The sequence below is a fragment of the Hylobates moloch genome, unplaced genomic scaffold (genome assembly GCF_009828535.3).
Source record: "Hylobates moloch isolate HMO894 unplaced genomic scaffold, HMol_V3 SCAFFOLD_17, whole genome shotgun sequence".
Classification (NCBI taxonomy): Eukaryota; Metazoa; Chordata; class Mammalia; order Primates; family Hylobatidae; genus Hylobates; species Hylobates moloch.
In genome coordinates, this window is record NW_026652292.1 from 70,097,184 (window position 1) to 70,122,575 (window position 25,392).

General features: G+C 36.4%; 1 protein-coding gene across 2 annotated transcripts in view; it reads left to right on the forward strand.

Moving 5' to 3' along the window:
- The window catches only part of FBXL5 (F-box and leucine rich repeat protein 5), a 50,891-nt gene extending 28,173 nt beyond the window's left edge, over nucleotides 1-22,718 (forward strand). For both annotated transcript variants that reach the window (XM_032135873.2, XM_032135874.2), the window contains exons 7-11: nucleotides 475-623; nucleotides 1,544-1,626; nucleotides 2,506-3,231; nucleotides 14,884-15,032; nucleotides 21,458-22,718. In XM_032135873.2, the coding sequence (XP_031991764.1) occupies nucleotides 475-623; nucleotides 1,544-1,626; nucleotides 2,506-3,231; nucleotides 14,884-15,032; nucleotides 21,458-21,534 (1,184 nt within the window). In that variant the 3' untranslated portion in view covers nucleotides 21,535-22,718. The remainder of the gene's footprint in view (nucleotides 1-474; nucleotides 624-1,543; nucleotides 1,627-2,505; nucleotides 3,232-14,883; nucleotides 15,033-21,457) is intronic.
- Nucleotides 22,719-25,392: the final 2,674 nt, after the last annotated feature.

Here is a 25,392-nt window from a genome sequence, read left to right on the forward strand (position 1 = left end):
TTGGAGTTTATAGTGTTTTCATGGTGGATGTTACAGTAGTACATTCTGTTGTAAACATCCAAGCTTTACAGAAGTTATTAAGTAAAACCAAAAGCCATGCTCATTTTTAGCTAGTTAGAAATTCTAAAGTACCTTCCTTTGCTTGATTCATTATGATCAGGCTAATTTAGTTGAGTTTCAAGTCTTTTCTAGCTTTGTGCCCTTTTTAGTTATGTGGAATCAATGATAGTATGTTTTACTATGGATCATTTTTCTTTTGATACCGTATTTTCTTTTCTCTTGAAAACTTTTACTGTTCTTTTCAGTTTTCACATTTTTTTCTGAAACTTTTTCATTGCCTAAAAATGGGATGGTTTACATAAGAAAGTATAAGGATAGCACAAAGTATGTCATATTTAACAATTTGGTGAGCCCTTGAGTAGCTTAATTATTACCAGTTTATCAAGTTCTTAGACTTTTGAATTCATTTTACAGAAGAGTCTGCGGAGGAATCAATTGCTATCAGCATTGCACAAATGGAAAAACGTTTACTCCATGGCTTAATTCATAACGTTCTACCATATGTTGGTACTTCTGTAAAAACCTTAGTATTAGCATACAGCTCTGCAGTTTCCAGCAAAATGGTATGTTTAAATTAACACTAGTTTGGGTATTAAGAAAAATAGTATGATAAGACTTTGGTTTGCTTATTCCTGAGTTTAATTAAGGGGAAACAAACCCAAAAATGATTATTGAGTGCCTTGCTATGGGTAGGCATACACTGCTAGGTTACTTATTATTTCATTGCAGTTCTCACAACAATCTTCGTAGCATAATTATCATTACCTGTGTGTTATAGATGAGGAAACTGACTAGAAGAGGTTAAACATTTTATTCAGTTTCACAGATGTTAAGTGATAAAGCCCAGTTTTATGTGATTTTTAAAGTAATATGTAAGGCATGGTAAGATGGGCAAATGAGATGAAATCACTGTTTTATAAAAGTGGATCTTACGATTTCATACATCAGAATCTTGAGTGTTCCTTAAAAATGTAAATTTCCTGGTTTAGTCTCATAACTGCCAAAATAGATTCTTGGGCGGGTGCGGTGGCTCATGCCTGTAATCTCAGCACTTTGGGAGACCGAGGTGGGAGGATCACGAGGTCAGGAGTTCAAGACCAGCCTGGCTGATATGGTGAAACCCCATCTCTACTAAAAATGCAAAAATTAGCCGAGTGTAGTGGCATGTGCCTGTAGTCTCAGCTACTCAGGAGGCTGAGGCAGAAGACTCACTTGAACCCGGAAAGCAGAGGTTGCAGTGAGCCAAGATCCTGCCAACTGCCCTCCAGCCTGGGTGACAGAGCGAGACTCCGTCTCAAAAAAAAAAAAAAAGATTCTCAGGGATTTGAGCCTAGAATATTTTATTATACTTTATTCAAGTATTCAGGTGATTTTTTTTATATTCACAAACTTTGTGAACTAGATTATGTTTACTAATAGTCATTTGTTACTTAGCTAACTGAAGTTCTGCAGATCTTCACAATGACAATTTTTTCCCTTTTAGGTTAGGCAGATTTTAGAGCTTTGTCCTAACCTGGAGCATCTGGATCTTACCCAGACTGACATTTCAGATTCTGCATTTGACAGGTTAGTTATGTTAAACAATTTAAATATAATGAAAAACTATTTTATAAGGTTTCATTTATGTAATTGCAGTTTAATCATACTATTATTTTTTACTATCAAATCTCAGTCATGTCTAAGTATAATTCGATAGCACCCTCCAGTTCTTCACTTCTTATTCATAGGTCCCAGCTGATCCAAAAATCCCATCTTTATTACCTTGCAATCTCTGTAGTCCTATATTTTGTCTAGGCCCTTGAGCCCTGCTGTGCAACCATATAGATTGGTATTATGTGTTTTTAAGAAGTTTTAGTTTTAGTTGGGCTCTAAGTGCCATTTGGCAAAGCTCCCTCTTAGATTCTTCACAGTTACTCTGAAATAGTATAGTATAACTTTCTTCAAGCCACCTTCTTCCTAGAATATATCTCCTTGACCACCAATTCTCTGTATTATTGCTCACTCCCTCTTTCCCACCCAACCATTTATATCAGCACCTTTTTTCCTGCTGCAGAGGAAGAGGTATACTCTTCTCAGGCTAAAGCTTCCTAGAGCTTATTTCTTACGGATCTTCCTCATTAACCATTAGTTATTCTTCTCTTTCTTTCATGTGTTTGCAGCCTTCTGCTGATTACTTTTAGGATATAAACTTAAGTCTTCCAATCCTTACTCCTCTCACATCCTGCCCTTCTGTTAGTTAGGAATACTTTGACTTCCTAATTACTCTCATTGAGTTTTTGTATCCCTAGCATCAAGAATAGTACTTAACAATAGATAATTCAGTAAATGCTTAAGTGATTATATTAGATGTAAAATCTTTCTTCTGGTTTTCATCTACATACATATAGTCAAATGCTTTTGAAAAATTTAACAATATTCATTAATAGTCTTGTGTTTCAATTATAGTTGGTCTTGGCTTGGTTGCTGCCAGACTCTTCGGCATCTTGATCTGTCTGGTTGTGAGAAAATCACAGATGTGGCCCTAGAGAAGATTTCCAGAGCTCTTGGAATTCTGACATCCTATCAAAGTGGCTTTTTGAAAACATCTACAAGCAAAATTACTTCAACTACATGGAAAAATAAAGACATTACCATGCAGTCCACCAAGCAGTATGCTTGTTTGCACGATTTAACTAACAAGGGCATTGGAGAAGAAATAGATAACGAACACCCCTGGACTAAGCCTGTTTCTTCTGAAAATTTCACTTCTCCTTATGTGTGGATGTTAGATGCTGAAGATTTGGCTGATATTGAAGATGCTGTGGAATGGAGACATAGAAATGTTGAAAGTCTTTGTGTAATGGAAACAGCATCCAACTTTAGTTGTTCCACCTCTGGTTGTTTTAGTAAGGACATTGTTGGACTAAGGACTAGTGTCTGTTGGCAGCAGCATTGTGCTTCTCCAGCCTTTGCGTATTGTGGTCACTCATTTTGTTGTACAGGAACAGCTTTAAGAACTATGTCAGCACTCCCAGAATCTTCTGCAATGTGTAGAAAAGCATCAAGGACTAGATTGTCTAGGGGAAAAGACTTAATTTACTTTGGGAGTGAAAAATCTGATCAAGAGACTGGACGTGTACTTCTGTTTCTCAGTTTATCTGGATGTTATCAGATCACAGACCATGGTCTCAGGTGAGTTATCAGTTCCAGAATATTAAGAAATAGATGTGTTCTCATTTCCAAATGGAATATAAAAATTTTGATCTAAGTCATTCTTTTCAGTTGATTTACTTAAGCAAAAAGAGTTAACCAAGATCTGCCCTACTTCAGAGTGTTGGAGCAGTGTAACTTCTGTTATCAGTATGAAATTTCATTTCTGTCAGTTCAAATCCATTGTGATGTATGGAAGAACATAAATTTGAAAGTTTAATAAATGCTTAGTAAATGGCTACATCACATATTTTAAGGTACTTTAGTGGATGAATAAGGTGTAATTTTTACTCTCAAGAACATGTAACAAGAAAATATGCATATTCTGTTGCTGTGTATTATTTCTGTATGTTATAGTTTTATATTGAGGGTTTTGGAAAATGTAGGCTGTCCATGGAAGTCATTTAGTCCAACTACACGGCTGTCAAGTGTTTACAAAAGCCAAAGCTGAGCTAGAGTTTTATATGTAGCTAGAGTTTAGAAATTTGGTCTTTGATCGTGATCAGCTTACCTTCTGTTGCTTTTTTAAGTCATAAAGAGAACATGTGGAAGAAGTTCTACATTTTCTTTTCTGTTTTTTTTTTTTTATAAGCATAATCTTCAGCAGATTAAACCGACTTTTTTTTTTTTTTTTTTTAACCTCCTAGAGGAAAGAAGAGCCGAAGGTGACACATGTATCAGCCCAGACAGGTAGCTCTTTTCAGCAGCTAGGTTTTATATGTTTTATGGGACCCAGTTCAAGATTTTTTAGGTTACGAGTACTCTTATGCACTGTTGGGGAAAATACCATGGTGCACTGACTTGGAAGCATGGCAGACTTGATATAGATTAATCTTGCTTTTTTCTGTATAACTGGCTTCGTGCAAAATACTTCACCTTATACTTTGAGGCTTATGTAAGAGGAATATATATAAGGCATCTAACAATGATACACAATAGATTTTCAATAAGTGGAAACTGATGTGCAGTAATCAATTATCTTTGACATGAGCCTTTGGAAATTGGATACATGTTTTTCTTTGATAATGGGATGTCAGATATTTTATAATGAAGAATTCTTCCAGCATAAAACTTAATACTCCCTACCATTATAAAAGATACTTAATATGAAATTATTATAGGCTGGGTGCGGTGGCTCACGTCTGTAATCTCAGCACTTTGGGAGGCCGAGGCAGGTGGATCACGAGGTCAGGAGATCGAGACCATCCTGGCCAACACGGTGAAACCCCCGTCTCTACTAAAAATACAAAAAAAAATTAGCCGGGCACGGTGGCGGGCGCCTGTAGTCCCAGCCACTCGGGAGGCTGAGGCAGGAGAATGGTGTGAACCCAGGAGTCGGAGCTTGCAGTGAGCCGAGATCATGCCACTGCACTCCAGCCTGGGCGACAGAGCGAAATTCTGTCTCAAAAAAAAAAAAAAAAAATTATTGTAAAATATTTTCGTAAGTCATATACAGTAACCAAAAGTGTTTTCCCCGAGGTAACTGGTATAACAGTGGTTTGGCTGCTGTGAATCATTTCATTAATTTTCTGTTTTCTCAAATCCAAGGGCATATGTTATAGTTTAAAAATATAAGCAAAGATAACTTTATTCTGAGTTTTATTCTTTAAAAAGGTTTTACTACATGTGTGTATTCCTAACTGTAATATGATTTTGTTTTTGAATGCAACTTGATTTTAGAAAGTAAAAGCTATTTTTAGTTCAATTTAAAACCTCGTAATTCATTTTTCATTGTCATTTTTTTTCATTACCGTCATACCTTATTGAAATTTATTTATGGCTCTATTCAGTTTGCATTTTCAGTATGACCAGTTTTTGTGTTTTTTTCAAAGAATGAAGTAATACATGTGACCTTTCAGAGCTGCAATGACTTCTGACCATGTGGCAGTTTTCTTATCTTTTAGTTTTTTAGGCTGTTTTAAAAAATAACCCAGAACTTACTAAAATTTTATATAATTAAAAATTGATTTCAAGAGCAGTCAAAATTTTGATGAATCAAAATTTTGTTTTTTTTTGCTTTCAAAGTATTTAGAAACTCTTCTAGTATAAGGTTTTGGAAAAAACTAGAAGGGAGCACATTTTATTTAAAAGCAGAATTGCAACGTTTTATTTGAGTACCAAAGAGTTTCCCTCCCCACTTCCTGAAAAGGCAGAGAGTTAATTTCTTAAGAGAAATTTGAAGAAAAGCAGAGAAAAGGTTTTTAGTTGTTGTTTTAGGGTATGATTTTTGGCACTTTATTAACAAATTCTGATATTATCAACCTGAGAACAAAGTGGATAATTTACTGCTGTTGGGATTGGAAATAAATTGCACTTCTTCTTTAGGGTTTTCCTGAGTAGTAGTGAAGAGCTTGCACGTGAGGTATTCTTGAAAAAAAAGTTTGCATTTGAATTGAAGGAAAAATTCATTTTGGGAACAAGGGAACACATAGGATCTGTCTTATCTGTGGCTAATTGAAAAAGTCTTGTCTGAGTGCAGATTCCCTCATTTTAATTAAACCTTATCTTGAAGGATTCTTTCTAAACATTTAAATTTTTATTGAGCACCTACTGTATTTCTTGCACTGTTCTAATTGCTAGAGGTCTAGAGTAACTAAGACAATTCTCTGCCTTCATGCAGTTTATAATCTAATGGTAGAAATAGACAGAAAACATAGTATCAGACTGAATGTTCTGAAGAAAAGTAAAGTATGGGTACTTTACTTAAGAATACAGAGAATGCCACTTCATATTGAATGAACCAGGAAAGGCTTCTTTGAAAAGAAACAGGCATCATTTGAGTAGGGAGAGAGATAAAATTAGGGCATTCTGTGTACATTTCCTGAGAGACTAAGGAAATAGAAAACAAAAATTTAATTTTTAGAAGCAACTCTTTTTGCATTCATTGTATCAATTTAAAAAGTGTTTCAGTCAACCACTTACAATAGTACAACTTGTGTCAGTAGGTTTGAGGAAAAAATGCAATTCATGTAAACATACAACTTAATTTATAGGAATAGAAATGTTCAGGTATACCAGTTGGGAGCATTCAGTGTATCCTGCTTTAGTCATTATGTTTATTCAGGATGAGTAGCATGAGTTTTGACAAGTTGGTAATGTGGAGCTTGTTAAAAGAGCATTGAGGCTGGGTGTGATGGCTTACACCTGTAATCCCAGCACTTTGGGAGGCCAACGCAGGAGGATCACTTGAGCCCAGGAGTTCAAGACCAGCCCAGGCAACATGGCAAAATTACATCTTTACCCAAAAGAAAAACAAAAATTAGTTAGGCATGGTGGCATGCACCTGTAGTTCCAGCTACTCAGGAGGCTGAGGTGGGAGGGTGACTTGAGCCCTGGAGGTAGAGGTTGCAGTGAGCTGAGATGGCACTATTGCACTCCAGCCAGGGTGACAAAGCCAGACCCTGTCTCAAAAAAAGGAGCATTGACTGGAGAATGTTAAGTTGATAAGGTTTTAATTAGATTGAAACCATAGGGAACAGATAGGGCCATTTGTGGTCTTAATACATTATTTTCTGGCTTTCATAGGAATGAAAATAAATCTTGGCTGTTAATTAAAAATAGCCTCTTATCTAAATTTTTAACTTTCTTTGGGCCCCTCATATAAGTGGAATCATGTATTACTTGTCCTTTTGTGTCTCACTTATTTCACTTGGTGTGTTTCAAGGTTTATTCACATCCTAGCATGTATCAGAACGTCATTCCTTTTTACGTACTACATTTTGTTTATCCATTCATCTGTTGATGAACACTGAGGTTGTTTCCACCTTTGGGTATTGTGAATAATGCTGCTATGAATGTTGGCATGTAAATATTTATTTGAATTCTTGTTTCCATTTCTTGTTTAATTCAGTGTACAAGTCCTTGGTTAAATTTATTCTTAAATATTATACATTTTGATGCTATTATAAATACAATTTTATTTCTTAAACTTTTCAAATTGTTCATTGCTAGTATATAGAAATATAACTGAGTTTTGCATGTTGATTTTGTATCCTACTATTCAGCTAAATTTATTAGTTCTAACCATTTTTTTGTGAATTCGTTAGGGTTTTCTATGTATAAGATCATGCCATCTACAGACAGATAATTTAATTTCTCATTTTCCAAAACGGACTGCCGAGACCAGCTTGGTCGGGGAGACCCTAACCCAGCGGTGCTAGAGGAATTAAAGACACACACACAGAAATATAGAGGTGTGAAGTGGGAAATCAGGGGTCTCACAGCCTTCAGAGCTGAGATCCCTGAACAGACATTTACCCACGTATTTATTAACAACAAGCCAGTCATTAGCATTGTTTCTATAGATATTAGATTAACTAAAAGTATCCCTTATGGGAAAGGAAGGGATGGGCCGAATTAAAGAAATAGATTGGGCTAGTTAACTGCAGCAGGAACATGCCCTTAAGGCATAAATCGTTTTTATGCTTTTGTTTGTGGCTTAAGAATGCCTTTAAGTGGTTTTCCGCCCTGGGCAGGCCAGGTGTTCCTTGCCCTCATTTCTGTAAACCCCCAACCTTCCAGCTTGGGCATTATGGCCATCATGAACATGTCACAGTGCTGCAGAGATTTTGTTCATGGCCAGTTTTGGGGCCAGTTTATGGCCAGATTTTGGGAGGCTTGCTCCCAACAATAGACCTTTTATTTTTCTTGTCTAATTATTCTGACTAGAATTTCCAGTGTTATGTAAAACAGAAGTGGCAACACTGTTTTGATTATTGTAGCTTTGTTGTAAGTTTTGAAATCAAGAAGTGTGAGTTTTCCAACTTTGTTTTTCCTTTTCAAGGTTATTTAGTATCTGGGGTTCCTTGAGATTCCATCAGAATTTTAGGGTAGGTTTTTTCTATTTCTGCAAAGAATGCCATTGAGATTTTGATAGGGATTTCATTAAATGTGTAGATCCCTTTGGGTAAAATTGACAACAGTATTAAGTCTTTTAACCCATGAATGTGGGATATCTTTCCATTTGTTTAGATCTTCTTTAATTTCTTTCAGTAGTCTTTTGTAGTTTTCGGTATCCAAGTCCTTTACCTCTGTGGTTAATTTCTTAATATTTTATTTTCTTTGATGCTATTCTAAATGGGATTTTTTAAAATTTATTTTTCAGATTGTTAATTGTTGCTGTATAGAAATGCAACTGAGTGTTGTGTGTGTCCTCTCTTTATCCTTCTGAATTTTCTTTTTGTTCTTTTTTGAGACAGGGTCTTGCTCTGTCGTCCAAGCTGGAGTGCAGTGACGTGATCATAGCTCACTGCAGCCTCAGACTTCTAGGCTCAGGTGATCCTCTTGCCTCAGCCACCCGAGTAGCTGGGACTATTGGCATGTGTACTTGGCCTGTTGAGTTTATTTAGTTCTAACAGGTTTTAGGGTTTTCTGTATAGAGGATCTTATCATCTGTAAATAGAGATAATTTTACTTACTCCTTTTTCTTTTTTTGGGGGGTGGGGGGAACTGGGTCTTACTTGTTACTGAGGCTTAACTCAAACTCCCGGGCTCAAAGGATCCTCCCACCTAAGCCTGCTGACTAGCTGGGATTACAGGCATGTGCCACCTTGACATTCCTTTTCAATTTGGATGTCATTTATTTCTTTTTCTTGTCTAATTTCTCTGGCTAAAACTTCTAGTACTGTGATAATTAGAGGTGATAATAGTATACATTTTTACCTTGTTCCTAATCTTAAGGGAAAAGCTTGTATCTTTCACCACTGAATATGATGTTAGCTGTGAGTTTTTCATATATATGACCTTTATCAAGTTGAAGAAGTTCCCTTCTATTTCTAGTTTAAAGAATATTGGGGGCCGGGCGCGGTGGCTCAAGCCTGTAATCCTAGCACTTTGGGAGGCCGAGGCGGGCGGATCACGAGGTCAGGAGATCGAGACCATCCTGGCTAACATGGTGAAACCCCGTCTCTACTAAAAATACAAAAAAATTAGCCAGGCATGTTGGCGGGCGCCTGTAGTCCCAGCTACTCGGGAGGCTGAGGCAGGAGAATGGCGTGAACCCGGGAGGCGGAGCTTGCAGTGAGCCAAGATGCGCCACTGCACTCCAGCCTGGGGGACAGAGCAAGACTCCGTCTCAAAAAAAAAAAAAAAAAAAAAAAAAAAAAAAAGAATATTGGGTTTTGTCACATGTTTTTTTCTCAGTCAGTTGAGATGATCATTTTTTTCCTTTATTAATGTGTGATTTGTTGGTTGATTTTCGTATACTGAAAGTTGATAGAAACCCACTTGGTCAGGGTGTGTAGTCCTTTTAATATGCTACTGAACTCAGTTTACTGGTATTAGCTGAGGAATTTTGCATCTGTATTCATAAGGGACATTGGCCTGTAATTTTCTTGTTGTGTCTTTGGCTTTGATAATACTGGTTTCTTAGAATGAGTTCGAAGTCCTTCTTGTCCATGTTTGGAAAGAGTTTTTTTTTTTTTTTTTGAGACAGGGTCTCACTCTGTCACCTAGATGGGAATGCAGTGGTGCTATTATGGCTCACTGCAGCCTCAATTTCCCAGTGATCCTCTTACCTCAGCACCCCCCTCCCCCACCACTACAAGTAGCTGGGACCACAGGCGTGTGCTACCATGCCCAGGTAATTTTTGTATTTTTGGTAGTGATGGGGTTTCACCATGTTGCTTAGGCTGGTCTCAAACTCCTGGGCTCAAGCAGTCCACCTGCCTTTGCTTCCCAAAGTGTTGGGATTATAGGCATGAGCCACCACACCCAGCCCTCTTTTGGCAGAGCTTGAGAAAGGTTGATGTTAATTCTTTTTTTTGAGATGGAGTCTTGCTCTGTTGTCCAGAGTGCAATGGCACAATCTTGGCTCAACTGCAACCTCTGCCTCCTGGGCTCTAGCGATTTTCTTGCCTCAGCCTCCCAAGTAGCTGGGATTACAGGCATGTGCCACTGCGTCCAGCTAATTTTTGTATTTTTAATAGAGACGGGGTTTCACCATGTTGGCTAGGCTGGTCTTGAACTCCTGACCTTTAGGTGATCCACCTGCCTTGGCCTCCCAAAGTGCTGGAATTACAGGCATGAGCCACTGCACCCAGCCAATGTTAATTCTTTTTTAAATGTTTAGTAAAATTTATCAGCGAAACTATTTTGTTTTGGTCTCTTTGTTGAGAGGGTTTTGATTCATCTTCTTATAAGTCAATTCAGATTTTCTGTTTCTTCTTGATCAGTTTGGGTATTTGTTGAGTTTCTGGATTATGAGAGTATGATCTTTTAATTATTTTCATCATTATTATATTTAGTCTCATTGTGTTGCCCAGGCTGCCTTCAGACTCCTAGGTGTAAGCAATCCTCCCACCTCAGCCTCTTAAAGTGTAGTTGGGAATACAGGCATGCACCACCATGCTGGCTTCTTGTGATCTTTATTTCTATAAAATTAGTGGTAATATCCTCTGTTTCATTTCTGACTTTGGTAATTTGTGTCTTCTCTTTTTTTCTTAATCTAGCTAAAGGTTTGCCAATTTTATTGAAATTCTCAGAGAACAAACTTCTGGTTTTGTTTTTCTTCATTATTTTTGTATTTGTCATTTAAAAAATTTTTGCTCTCATCTTTATTGTTTCCCCTCCTGTTACTTTGGATTTAGTCCATGTTTCCTTTTCTAATTCCTTTTTTTTTCTTTTAACTTCCAACTTTTAAGTTCAGGGGTACCTGTGCGAGATGTGCAGGTTTGTTACGTAGGTAAACGTATGCTATGGTGGTTTGCTGCACAGAGCATCTCATCACTCACGTATTAATCCCAGCATTTATTAGCTATTCTTCCTGATCCTCTCCTTCCTCCCACCTACTGCCATTTGACAGGCTCCAGTATGTGTTGTTTCCTTCCATGTGTCCATGGGTTCTGATCGTTTAGCTGCCACTTATAAGTGAGAACATGTGGTATTTGGTTTTCTGTTCCTGTGTTAGTTTGCTAAGGATGGTTTACCAGTTTGCTGGTTTGTTAGTTCCAGCTCCATCCATGTCCCTGGAAAGTACATGATCTTGTTCCTTTTTATGGCTGCATAGTATTTCATGGTGTGTATGTACCACATTTTCTTTCTTTTTTTTTTTTGAGACACGGAGTCTCACTCTGTTGCCCAGGCTGGAGTACATGGTGCAATCTTGGCTCACTGCAACCTCCACCTCATGGGTTCAGGTGATTCTCCTGTCTCAGCCTCCAGGGTAGCTGGGACTACAGGCTCACGCCACCATGCCTGGCTAACTTTTTTTTTTGTATTTTTAGTGGAGATGGGGTTTCACCGTGTTGCCCAGTCTGGTCCAGAACTCCTGAGCTCAGGCAGTCCACCTGCCTTGGCCTACCAAAGTGCTGGGATTACAGGCATGAGCCACTGTGCCCGGCCTTGTACCACATTTTCTTTATCCATTCTATGACTGATGAGTATTTAGGTTGAGTCCATGTCTTTGCTATTGTGAATAGTGCTGAAATAAAAATATGCATGCATATGTCTTTATAATAGAATGATTTCTATTTCTTTGGTTATATACCTAGTAATGGGATTGCTGGGTTGAATGGTATTTCTGCTTCTAGGTCTTTGAGAAATTGCTATACTGTCCTCCACAATGGTTGAACTAATTTACACTCCCAACAGTGTAAAAACATTCCTTTTTCTCCACAACCTCGCCAGCATCTGTTGTTTTTTGACTTTTTAACAATAGCCATCCTGGGAAAGAGGCAGCTTGCCACTGCAGGCTCTGTGAGACAGCTGAAAAACTGAGTGCCCAAAGTGTGACAGGGAAATGTCCGCCTCTGAACACAGCATCCTCACTTGGGAACCTGAAGGTTCAGATAACGGGAGAAGGATTTGAGCTTATCTAGAGCTGAGATGAATTTAGAGAGCCGGGCAAAATACAGGGGTAGAGGAAGCAGTGGGGAGATCCCTGTGGGCATTCTTGGTCCCCTGGGAAGTCATTTCTGACTTTTTCTTGCAGAGGTCCTTGGGGAGGGCTGTCACTTGAATTGGGGAAAGACCACAGGGAGAAGGAAACTTCCAGCTGAACTTTGTTGTAACAGTTTCAGTTGAATGGGAAGTTTCCTGGACAGAATCTGGGGGAAGGGATGAAAGGGGAGTTCAGATACGAGCACAGAAGCCATGGCAGACAGGGAGGCATGAAACTCGAAAGCCCTGCTTGCTTTCTCAGTGGGGAGGCTTGTAGTCTAGGCAAGATCTTAGCGCTGCTCACCAGCTGCCTGGTTGAGGGGGCATGGTGCTGTAGGGGGTGCGTGCTGGGAGTGAGACCTGCCTTTTGGGCTGTGTGGGAACTGGGTGAGGCCTGTCACTGCCAGCTTTCCCTCACTTCCCGGGTGACCTGTATGACAGCAAAGGCAGCTGTAATACCCCTGGGAACATAACTCCACCCCTACTCCTGGGAACATAACTCCACTGGCCTGGGAACCATACCTTAATCCCCCACAGCAGCCGCAGCAAGCCCTGCCCAAGGACAGTCTGAGCTCAGATGTGCATAACCCTGCCCTCACCTAATGGTCTTTACCCACCCTGGTAGCCAAAGACCAAGGACATAATCTCTTGGGAGCTCTATGACTCCGCCCACTGCCTGAGAAACCTGAATACTTACCCAGGTGATACCAGGGCAAACTTGTACCCTCCCTATACTACTGCAGCTGATGCTTTCTTGAAAGCGGCACCTCCTGGCTGGAGGCCAACCAACACACTAAAGAAAACCACAAACAAGGACCCTCACAGAGTCCACTTCACTCCCCTCCTATCTCCACTGGAGCAGGTGCTGGTACCCATGGCTGAGAGACCTGAAGACAGATCACATCACAAGACTCATCACAGACATTCCCCAGTACCAACCTGGAGTCCAGCAGCTCTGCGGGGTGGCTAGACCCAGAAAAGAAATAACAATTATGTCAGTTTGGCTCTCAGGAAGCCCCATCCCTAGGGGAAGTGGGGAGAGCACCACATCAAGGGAGCACTCTTGTGGGACAAGAGAATCTGAATAACAGCCCTTGAGCTAGATCTTCTCTCTGACATAGTCTACCCCAATGAGAAGGAACTAGAAAAACAATTCTGGTTATATGACAAAACAAGGTTGTTTAACACCCCCAAAGGAACACACTAGCTCACCAACAGTGGATCCAAATGAAGAAGAAATCTCTGAATTGTCGGAAAGAGGAAATCAGAAGGTCATTTACTAAGCTACTCAAAGAGGCACCAGAGAGGTGAATACAAAGTTAAGAAATAAAAAAAAAACAAAAGTTACAAGATATGGACGGGAAAATCTCCAGAGAAATTTATAGCTTAAATAAAAAACAATCTCAACTTCTGGAAATGAAGGACACACTTAGAGAAATGCAAAATACACTGGAAAGTCTCGACAATAGAATTGAACAAACAAAGAACTTCAGAGCTTGAAGACAAGGCTTTCAAATTAACCCAACCCAACAAAGAAAAAAGAATAAAAAATAAAATAAAATAAACAAAGCCTCCAAGAAGTTTGAGATTATGTTAAATGACCAAACCTAAGAATAATTGGTGTTCCCAAGGAAGAAGAGAATTCTAAAAGTTTGGAAAACATATTATTTGAGGGAATAACCAAGGAAAACTTCTCTGGCTTTCCTAGAGATGTAAACATCCAAATACAAGAAGCCACCTTTTAATTTTATCCTATTTATGTAAATACTGCTTTTATTCTTCTAGGGTATGCCATTAGGTTTTATTTTTTATTGAAATATAATTAACATACCATAAAATTTACTGCTTTTTAAAAGTATACGATTAATTCAGTGATTTCTAGTATATTTACAGGATTGTTCAACCATCCGCCACAGACTAATTCAAAACATTTTCATCATCCCAAAAAGAACCCCATACTTATTAGCAGTCACTTCTCACTCCCCCTTTCCCCAGCCTCTGATAACCATGAATCGACTTTGTGTCTCTGTGGATTTACCTCTTCTGGAATGATAATATTAATGGAATCATTCAATATGTGGCCTTTAGTATCTGGCTTTTTAAAATTAGGTTTATGTGTTCAAGGTTTATGCATGTTATACTATGTGTCAGTACTTTGTTGGCTGCAGAATATTTAATTGTATGGATTTACCACATTTTATTCATTTATTAATGAATGGACATTTGAGTTGTTTCTACTTTCTGTTATGAATAATGCTGCTATGAACATTCATGTGCAAGTTTTTGTGTAAACATGGTTTTAATTCTCTTGGGTATATACCTAGGACAGGAATTGCTGGGTCATATGCTAGGTGTATCTATAATTTTTTTTTTAGAAACTGCCCAACTGCTCATTAGGTTTTAAGCTTCAGTAATTTTCTTGATAATTTTTACTTACTGATACAGTTGGGTAGGAGAATGAACATTACACCTCCAGGGTTCAGTACTTCCTCTAAGAATTGAGTTACCATGATGTTCTTATAAAGAACAGTTTTATAGATTTCTTTACTGAATGTTGTTAGGAAAAATGTTGAACATTTTCTGAGTTAAATGTATTTCTGCCTAAGGATGAGGTTAGTTATCAGTGTTTTACAGAAATTCTTAAATTTTCTCATTACCATATTGAAAAGTATGTAAAATAGTGGTTCAGTGGACCATAGGAATACAAATGTTTTTATAGATTAATATCTTCTAATTGTCAAATTATTTTTCTTACAGGGTTTTGACTCTGGGAGGAGGGCTGCCTTATTTGGAGCACCTTAATCTCTCTGGTTGTCTTACTATAACTGGTGCAGGCCTGCAGGATTTGGTTTCAGCATGTCCTTCTCTGAATGATGAATACTTTTACTACTGTGACAACATTAACGGTAATGCCTTTTAACAGTGCGATAATTTTGAAGAAATTAATTTGAATTTTTTTTTAGCAGTTCTAATAATTTTTCCGTTTAGTTTTCTAGATTTCTGATTACCAGACTGTCTTACTTTCAGATTTAGTTAAATTTGATAAAATTTTAAAATTACATTTTCATTAATTAACATCTTGAAAGGTAAGTTTTTCTTGCAGATGTATATTCTAAATATCCATTGTGTCAGATTTTTGAGGCATGTAATAGTGTAATCAAGAATGGTAAGTTAATAGAAATACTAAAATTCTTGTTAAAAGTTTTAGGTATTCCTCTAGAGTTTTATAGCATTCATTAAAAATTTAGAACTATTTATGTTCTAGATACACTGATTTCTTAGGGATAATAGACACGTATTTCTTATAAGACAGCTTTATCAAATGTAGAAAAATGAGGACTTTGGTAATGTGGACTTCCAGAGTTTCTGGATCTGATGTCAACTCCTAGCGAAGATTGAGGGGAGAGGATAGTATGTAGTATTGAGAAGAGGCTGAGATGCTTTAGACATGACTAGAATTCCTATAGTATTTTGGAAATTGATTCCTGAACCTACTTTCAAAAATCACAAGAAATATTTCTTGATTTTGTTCTTTTAAACATATTCTACCCTACAGTGGGCTTATTGAACATGCTTTTTCAAAGTATGTTCAGTGCCTTTTTGCACATTTGATAGTCACTGGTAGAGACTGAATTTCCCAGAAGCATAAAAAGCTGCTCTTCTGTTATTAGTAAGCAAATCAACCTCCTGTATTTATAACTGGAGGCAATTTTAGATGGCTCAGACTACTATGTACCTGTCTTTTTATACTGCGCCCTATTGTCTTTGAGTGCCCAATTCACCTTAAGATGACAGGAAAATCAACAAAATTTTTCTCAGGCACAACAATTGACAGGAGTCAGGAAGACCAGAGGGAGTAATGACATACCAGAAAGTGGAGAAAACTGCTATTTCTCGAGATTAGATTTTCCTTAAAATATATAAGAGGAAACTGGAGATTGTAGCTGTCTTATTTCAGGAATCACATTGTTATGCAGGAGATGACCTCCCATGTTCTTGATATATCAACACTAAGTTGGACATTTCTTTGTTTTCTGTTGCCTTCTGTGTATAATCAAGGAATGGCCAAAGTGAATGTCATCGTAGTTGGTGAAAGTGAATGTCATCGTAGTTGCAACATGCTAAGCCTATGAAAACAAAGTGTGATTGATGCAGTGAAGCTGTTACTTTTGTGGATGCTGTGGATTTGAGAAGGGAGTTTTGTTTTGTTAACATAAAGTTATTTCATTGTAGGTTTAGTGCTATACTTCCTAAGGCTTATAGGACATATTATCAAGAGTAATAAGCAATTGTTTTTTTATCAGAAAAAATTTTATTTGTATGTTGCACTTGAATTTTTCATATTGATTTCAGCATAGGTTATGCTTTGGAATAAATCTCACTATCGAATTCATTATATTTATTTTTGCATTCAGAGATGTTATTGGGTAGAGGGAGGGGACTGGGTTTCAGTTTGTTTTTATGCTTACTTGTTTTATGTTTGTATGTTTTTAAACTTTGAAATAATTTAGATGATGGGATAAAATGAAATACTTAAAGTCTTTTGCACTTTGTCCTTATGCATTTCCTCTAAACTTGTTTTGAATATATAGTTTCAGAGGAGCTATTATATTCCTTTTGTTGAATGTGAAAGTTTTTTTGGATAAATGATTGATTTTTTAAAATAAATGAATTGTAATGAAGATATCTGACTTTGAAAGATTTGAAAGGAAATTTCAGTGTTTGTATAATCCAATATTAACTCTCCTTTTATGGCTTATTGAAGCATGATTTGGGGGAATGGAAAGCCTTTAAAATTTACAGGGTGACTTGTTATATAACTTGTGTCTGAGTTCCACATAAGTTGTTCTTAAAGCAATGCTCTCCTGTAGTCTTTTCCTTAAAAGGATATGTGGACAACCTAGAAAGTGTTAGAAAGAAGTTGTTTGCAAGATGACACTTGTTCCAGTATCTTTCAAAACAGCTCAGCTTGTATAGTAGATATCTAGTGAATGCTGAGGGGCATCCTTGTTACTATTTTTATTGTTTCTGAAAGTAGTGTGTTTTAATACATGGTATTAGAGCAATGGAGAAGTGTATTTAGGTGACAAATTATATTTCAGATATTTGAAAGTGACATTTAACTAAAAATACATTTTTTAAAAGAAAACATATATAGTTAACTATCAGGTTACTAAATATAAAAGAAGTAAATATTGATAAACATTAGTCATTAAGTAATACATGATAAGTAAAACAGAATAATCTATTTTCCAAGCATTAGCAGAGATTTTGGAGATGATAAGCTAGTTATCATATATTCAAACAGTAACTACCTTGAGCAAGACACTGTACATAAAGTGTCTTGATATAAAATGCAAATCTAGATTCTTCTGAATGATTCTTTATGACTTTTAAATTTATTTGATAAGATTTGAAAAGTCTTCTTAGCCATAACATTAAAAAAATTCTTAAGAAGAGTTAAATGGAATAGCATAATTGTAGAGCTGTGAAGAACATTTGAACAATGATAGAAACTAAACTTTTTTACTGATTTGCATTTCAATGTATGTATAATTTATAAATTAAGATAGATTAGCTAATAGTTTTGGAGGTGACACAGTCTCAGATGATGTGCTCTTTTATGTTTCTAATTTAAGTTAAAGAGGAATTAAAGGTAAGTGAAGGTAAGTGCAGACATACAGCATAAGTAATATACTTAGAACTCAGTAAAAACAAGTTATTCACTAATAAAAATCTGGAGAAATAATAGCTAACCTTATACTTCCTGTCATCTGATACTTAAAAATGCTTTCTTACAAGATTATTCTTTACCATGCATTTAAATATTTTTATGATTATTCAGTTACCTTTTTCTATTTTCTTTATTATTCTTTAATGTAATTTAGGCTTTATGTATCTTAACCATTTGGGTTCTCTATCCTACATCGAGATGGAAGTTTGCTGGTGATAAGTCAAATATTTAAAGGGAACTACCTTGTGAATTGTCTTTGTCTATTAAAGCATAGCTGTCTACCTGGCAATCCATCATATCTTAGTCATATTTCTTTCTAATGTTCCTTCACCTTTTCTGTTGTCCATTTATTCTGTTGTCCATTTATTCACTTTTCTGAACAGTCCTTCTGTGTTACTTAAGGATTTTATTGTTAATGTTGCTTATACTTTCCATGCTTCGGAAGGTGCTAGTCTCCTGTTTTCTACAGTGTGATACTGAGTTTAAAACAGTGCTTGTCTTCATTTTTGTTTTGGCTCAGGCCTTCAGCAGATCCTTTAAATGGATGCTGTCACTTTCATGATTACTGGGATCAAATACCAGTAACTACTCTATTATTTACCTTATCATAGGATTGTAGTTTTGGGTCATTTAATACTATAGTTACTGATTAAGTTCATATAGGCTTCTTTAAACAGATTCTGCTTTCAAATTTGAAAACAATATATTCTCTCTCTTTACTCTGTACACTTAGAATCTCACTGAAACTCAATTCTGGTGAACTTAGAATGTATTCAGAGTTCTTGCCTATATTCATATAAAATGTGCCTACTCAGTGAGTAGGCACATTTTATATGAATATAGGCAAGAACTTTGTTTTGTGATAAATAAGGAGATGCTGACAGTAGGTTTGTGCTTTTTACCTAATACAGGGTAAAAACTTTTATTTCTACATTTTTCTTCCCCCATTATCTCTGCCACCATCCCTTAGACTTCAAGAGCATAATGACCCAGGTAGCTAGAGTGGAAACTGAGCATGTGGACCCTACATCTTTTGGGGAGGATGGTGAAAAACCGTGTCATGTCATTCTCCTGAATCTCTAGGAGAATAGCTTTTTTGATCTGTTTGCTCCTTTGAGTCTCCCTTTTACTTTATCCTTTGAAAATCAGTTGCATACTTCACTTCCATTGCTTCCAGACATGGCATATGATTTTTCTTAGGCTACTGTTGAAATTTAGCATAATATTTCTCCCTTACCTTTCTGTCCTTTTAAAAAAATAGGACTATAGTAAGTCCTCAGTGTCGGCGGTATGTTTTTGGAAACTGACTTGAAAGAAAACAACATACAGGAAGTCCTCAAATAGTGTCATTTCATTATAATGATGCAAACAAAACAACTACCTTTGTTAATACGTTATTTTGCTTAGAGTCGCAGTTTCTAAGAACCTATCAATGTTAAGTGAGGACTTAATGGTATAGACATTTTGAAGTAATTGGGGGAGTTGCAGTTTGGAAAAATTATGTGAGAGTCTTCATGTCTCTTCTTATTTCTTTAAAAAAATTTAGAATGGAATTTTAATCTGATAAAATGATAATCAGATCCATTTTGGCAAAACCCAGTGAATCTGGCATTTTGTGATGGACCTAAGGGTCAGAGCAGGAGAATGGCAGTGAGGCAGGGCTTGTGTCTTGAGGAGAGGCACTAGGTGATTGGTAGACAAAACAGCAGTGTAAGGGGTGAGGAAAGACAAGCTAAGAAGGGGAATAATGGGGATTGGGTGGTGCACAGTAGGTAAAGCTGGCATTATATTCAAAGGAAAAACTTGGTTAAAGATTGGCAGTGGGAGAAGAATTTCAGATCATAGGGTTCCTTCTCAGGGCATTTTTATTAAGTATTCAATATATACTAAAACATTTTATCTTGAGTTTGTGATTAAGATGATTAACATTGTGTTATTTTAAGGGAAAATAATTTTAACAAAATGCTGCTTTGTGAATTTTAAATATTTAACATATTTAACTTTTCATTTAAAGACCAGAAAAGATTGTTACTTTGATTAAGTAAAAATTGGCTTTAGTAATTCAACTTTATATTTAAAATAATTTTAAACTTCCTGTTATGGAAAAATTTAACATCGAATAATATAACGAATCCTCATGTACCATCAGCTTCAGCAGTTATAAACCTGTGGCCAGTCTCCTTTCATCTATACCATTGCTCATTCCCATATCTACTCCCCCATTAAGCTAATCACAGGTGTCATATCAACTTAAAAATTTAATATGACTGAAAGCATAAGCTATTGTAGTTCCACATATTTGCGTAATGTTTATTAGTTTCTTTCCTAAGACTGTATGTCTTAAGAAATTTGCCCTTTGTATTTTGTATGTGCCATTTGGGGAATATAAGGAAAAGTTAAATTTCTGTAAATTAATGTGTTCTATGTGTTTAGTTGGAAGTAATTATTATGGTAGTATTAGCCTAGTTGCTTTTTTTTTTTTTTTTTTTGCAGTTGAATGCTGTTTTAGAAAACAAAAAGTAAATTTAAAATGTGTTTTTGAGTTAAGCTAGATATCACCCCAGAGTACTGTGATTTTTCAGTTACAATCCATTTGATATATTCTGCAGTAAAATTATATTTCATGTACAGTTTTCATTTTGTATTGTTCCTTATATCACAATTGCAAGTATTTTGGTTGCTCTTGTTGATACGTAAAGAACAAATTAACTACTCCTTATTTGTTCATGGTGCAGACATAATGAAAGACTTCAATATAGTTGAAACAGTCTTTTCCACATTTGCCTGCTTTTATGAAAATATCATTCATTCAGAGTACTTGACATTTGAATATGTGCTATGAAACTTCTTCTTTGATATTTTCTAATTCTCAGCTGTGTTCCCTAATGGATCTTGTATCTAGTGCCTGGGTAGCATAGTGTGACTGGGATAAAATAACAGTTATTCCACAAATGTTTTATTATTCTTTGTAAGTGAATGATAATTTTTACTATGTCTTAGATAAAGTTTAATTGATCACTCATTATATATTTAATTTTGGAAAATAATTTCATCTAACCCTACCATATATAGATATTTTTGGCTACAAATACTATATAAAAATATGGCAAATATATTAAATCTATGTCTATATAGTTTATTTTGCTTTAAAATTTGAATATAATATTTATTGTAATTGCTCAATACTGACTTCTTTAGCTGATCGATTACAGTTAGGGCTGTTTTTTTTGCCTTTATTACATTTCTAGGGAGGATGTTCAGATTATAAGAATCTTTTTGTAAGTTAGCTTTGCAATCTTGCTTCTGTGGATTGTCTCATTTCCATTTTGGATTTTTATATTGTAAGTTGTCGCTAAAAATTATTTTTTTCCCTTCTTCCACTTACCTTTTGGACCATGAAGGATATATTAATTAAAGTCAAGCTGCTATTGAGTTTTGTGTCTGAATAATTTCTTATACACTCATCATGAGATTTACTTCTATCATATAAGTACTGCTAGTAAAACCAATGAAAGTTTGTAACTCCTTCATAAGCAAAATTATTTTTATGTGATCTCTAAGAAATTCCTCCTTTCACATTTTTCTGTTTTCATACAGGTCCTCATGCTGATACCGCCAGTGGATGCCAGAATTTGCAGTGTGGTTTTCGAGCCTGCTGCCGCTCTGGCGAATGACCCTTGACTTCTGACCTTTGTCTACTTCATTTAGCTGAGCAGGCTTTCTTTCATGCACTTTACTCATAGCACATTTCTTGTGTTAACCATCCCTTTTTGAGCGTGACTTGTTTTGGCCCCATTTCTTACAACTTCAGAAATCTTAATTTACCAGTGAATTGTAATGTTGTTTCTCTTGCAAATTATACTTTTGTTTTAGAAAGGGATTAGGTCTTTTCAAAAGGGTGAGAACAGTCTTACAGTTTTCTTTTAAATGAAATACTTTAAAGAATGTTGGTAATGCCATGTCATTTAAAGTATTTCATAGATAATTTTGAGTTTTAAAGTCCATGGAGGTGATTGGTTCTCTTTACACATTAACACTGTACCAAGCTTTGCAGATCTTTTCCAACATACATGTCTGAAGACTTATTTTCAAAGACAGCACATTTTTGGAAACTAATCTCTTTTCCATAATATTTCCTTTATTTCAACAATTCTCAGAAGGCCAATTCAAACAAACCCACATTTAAGGTTCTTTAGGATTATAGAATAAATTGGCTTCTGAGTGTTAGCTCAGTGAGCAAGGAAAGCACCAATCCATATTTGTTTCCTTTAAGGATACCTTGTTCTCACCACTGTCCCTATGTCGTCAAATTTGGGAGAGATTTTTTAAAATACCACAATCATTTGAAGAAATGTATAAATAAAATCTACTTTGAGGACTTTACCAAGTAATACTGTTGTGTTGTGATTTTTATTATAAATCTCAATCCAGGTTTACTTTAGTATAGAATAGGACTGAATACTTTGTTTTTGGAGCTCCCATGAACTTACTACCCTGACAAATAGTTTTAGACAGATACTGAATTTTATTGAGCTGAATTTTCTTTTTGAAATGAGTTATTCAGTAGTCAAAATTTGAATCTGTAGGTATATCTACTTTGCTTTGTTAAAACATCATCAGAGTGGAGGCCTGCCACCCCAAAAGGCACATACTAGTGCCTTTTAGTACAGTTTTATGTCATGTAGAAGAAAATGGCAATGTTCCTCCTATCAATATAGATACAGGCATATGTCATTTTATTGCGTTTTGCTTTATTGCACCTTGCAGATAATGCATTTTTTGCAAATGGAAGGTTTATGGCAACTCTGTGTTGAGCCAGTCTATTGGTGCCATGTTTCCAATAAAACTTATCCCTTCATGTCTCGTATATTTTGATAATTCTTGGAGTATTTCAGTTTTTCACTATTATTAAATCTGTTGTGGTGATCTGTGGCCAGTGATTGTTGTTACTATTGTAATTGCTTTGGAATGCTATGAACTGTGCCCTAATAAGACAGAGAACTTAATTGATAAATATTATATATGTTCTGATTGCTCCACTGACCAGAGGTTCCTGTCTCTCTCCTCCTCAGACCTCTTTCTTCCTAGAGACACAACAATATTGAAATTAGGCCCCAGCTTATAACCTTGCAGTGGACTTTAAGTGTTGAAGTGAAAGGAAGAGTCATGTCTCTCACTTTAAATGAAAAGCTAGAAATGATTAGGCTTAGTGAGCAAGGCATGTCAAAAACTTAGGCCCAAGTCTATGCTTCTTGTGCCATACAGCAAAGTTGTGAATGCAACAGGAAAGTTCTTGAAGGAAATTAAAAGTGCTACTCCAGTGAAACACCCAACGATAAGAAAGTGAAACAGCTTTATTACTGATATGGAGAAAGTTTTAATGGTCTGGATAGATGAAACTAGCCATAAAATTCCCTTAAGCCAAAGCCTAATTCAGAGTAAGACCCTAACTCTCTTCAATTCCATGAAGGCTGAGAGAAGTGAGGAAGCTTCAGAAAAGGTTGAAGCTAGCAGAGGTTGATTCATGAGGTTTAAGGAAAGAAACCTCTATAACATAAAAATACAAGGTGAAGTAGCAAGTGCTAATATAGAAGCTGCAGCAAGTTCTTCAGAAGATCTAGCTAAGGTCATTTATTTGAAAGTGGCTACATTAAATATCAGATTTTCAGTGTATAGACAAAACAGCCTTCTATTGGAAGAAGATGCCATCTAAATCTTTCATAGCTAGAGAGGAGAAATCAATGCCTGGCTTAAAAGGGCAGGTGGACTCTTATGTTAGAGATTGATGCAGCTAGTGACTATGTTGAAGAGAATGCTCATTTGCCATTCTGAAAAACCTAAGGCGCTTAAGAATTATTGTTAAATCTACTCTGTGCTCTGTAAATGGAACAACAAAGCCAGTATGACAGTACATCTGTGTACAGCATGGTTTGCTGAATATTTTAGGCCCACTGTTGAGACCTGCTCAAAAAATTTCTTTCAAAACGTTACTGCTTATTGACAAGGCTCCTGGTCACCCAGGAGCTCTGGTGGAGATGTACAAGGAGATTAATGTTTTCATGCCTGTTAACACAACATCTATTCTGCAGCTCCATGCAGAATTATTCCATGGATCAAGGAATAATTTTGACTTTCAAGTCTTATTAAGAACATGATTGTATATCTAGAAAACCCCATTGTCTCAGCCCAAAATCTCCTTAAGCTGATAAGCAACTTCAGCAAAGTCTCAGGATACAAAATCAATGTACAAAAATCACAAGCATTCTTGTACACCAATCACAGACAAACAGAGAGCCAAATCGTGAGTGAACTCCCATTCACAATTGCTTCAAAGAGAATAAAATACCTAGGAATCCAACTTACAAGGGATGTGAAGGACCTCTTCAAGGAGAACTACAAACTGCTGCTCAATGAAATAAAAGAGGATACAAACAAATGGAAGAACATTCCATGCTCATGGGTTGGAAGAATCAATATCGTGAAAGTGGCCATACTGCCCAAGGTAATTTATAGATTCAGTGCCATCCCCATCAAGCTACCAATGACTTTCTTCACAGAGTTGGAAAAAACTACTTTAAAGTTCATATGGAACCAAAAGAGAGCCCGCATCACCAAGTCAATCCTAAGCCAAAAGAACAAAGCTGGAGGCATCACGCTACCTGACTTCAAACTATACTACAAGGCTACAGTAACCAAAACAGCACGGTACTGGAACCACAACAGAGACATAGATCAATGGAACAGAACAGAGCCCTCAGAAATGATGCCGCATATCTACAACTATCTGATCTTTGACAAACCTGACAAAAACAAGCAATGGGAAAAGGATTCCCTATTTAATAAATGATGCTGGGAAAACTGGCTAGCCATATGTAGAAAGCTGAAACTGGATCCCTTCCTTACACCTTATACAAAAATTAATTCAAGATGGATTAAAGACTTACATGTTAGACCTAAAACCATAAAAACCGTAGAAGAAAACCTAGGCAGTATCATTCAGGACATAGGCATGGGCAAGGACTTCATGTCTAAAACACCAAAAGCAATGGCAACAAAAGCCAAAATTGACAAATGGGATCTAATTAAACTAAAGAGCTTCTGCACAGCAAAAGAAACTACCATCAGAGTGAACAGGCAACCTACAAAATGGGAGAAAATTTTCGCAACCTACTCATCTGACAAAGGACTAATATCCAGAATCTACAATGAACTCAAACAAATTTACAAGAAAAAAACAACCCCATCAAAAAGTGGGCAAAGGACATGAACAGACACTTCTCAAAAGAAGACATTTATGCAGCCAAAAAACACATGAAAAAATGCTCATCATCACTGGCTATCAGAGAAATGCAAATCAAAACCACAATGAGATACCATCTCACACCAGTTAGAATGGCGATCATTAAAAAGTCAGGAAACAACAGGTGCTGGAGAGGATGTGGAGAAATAGGAACACTTTTACACTGTTGGTGGGACTGTAAACTAGTTCAACCATTGTGGAAGTCAGTGTGGCGATTCCTCAGGGATCTAGA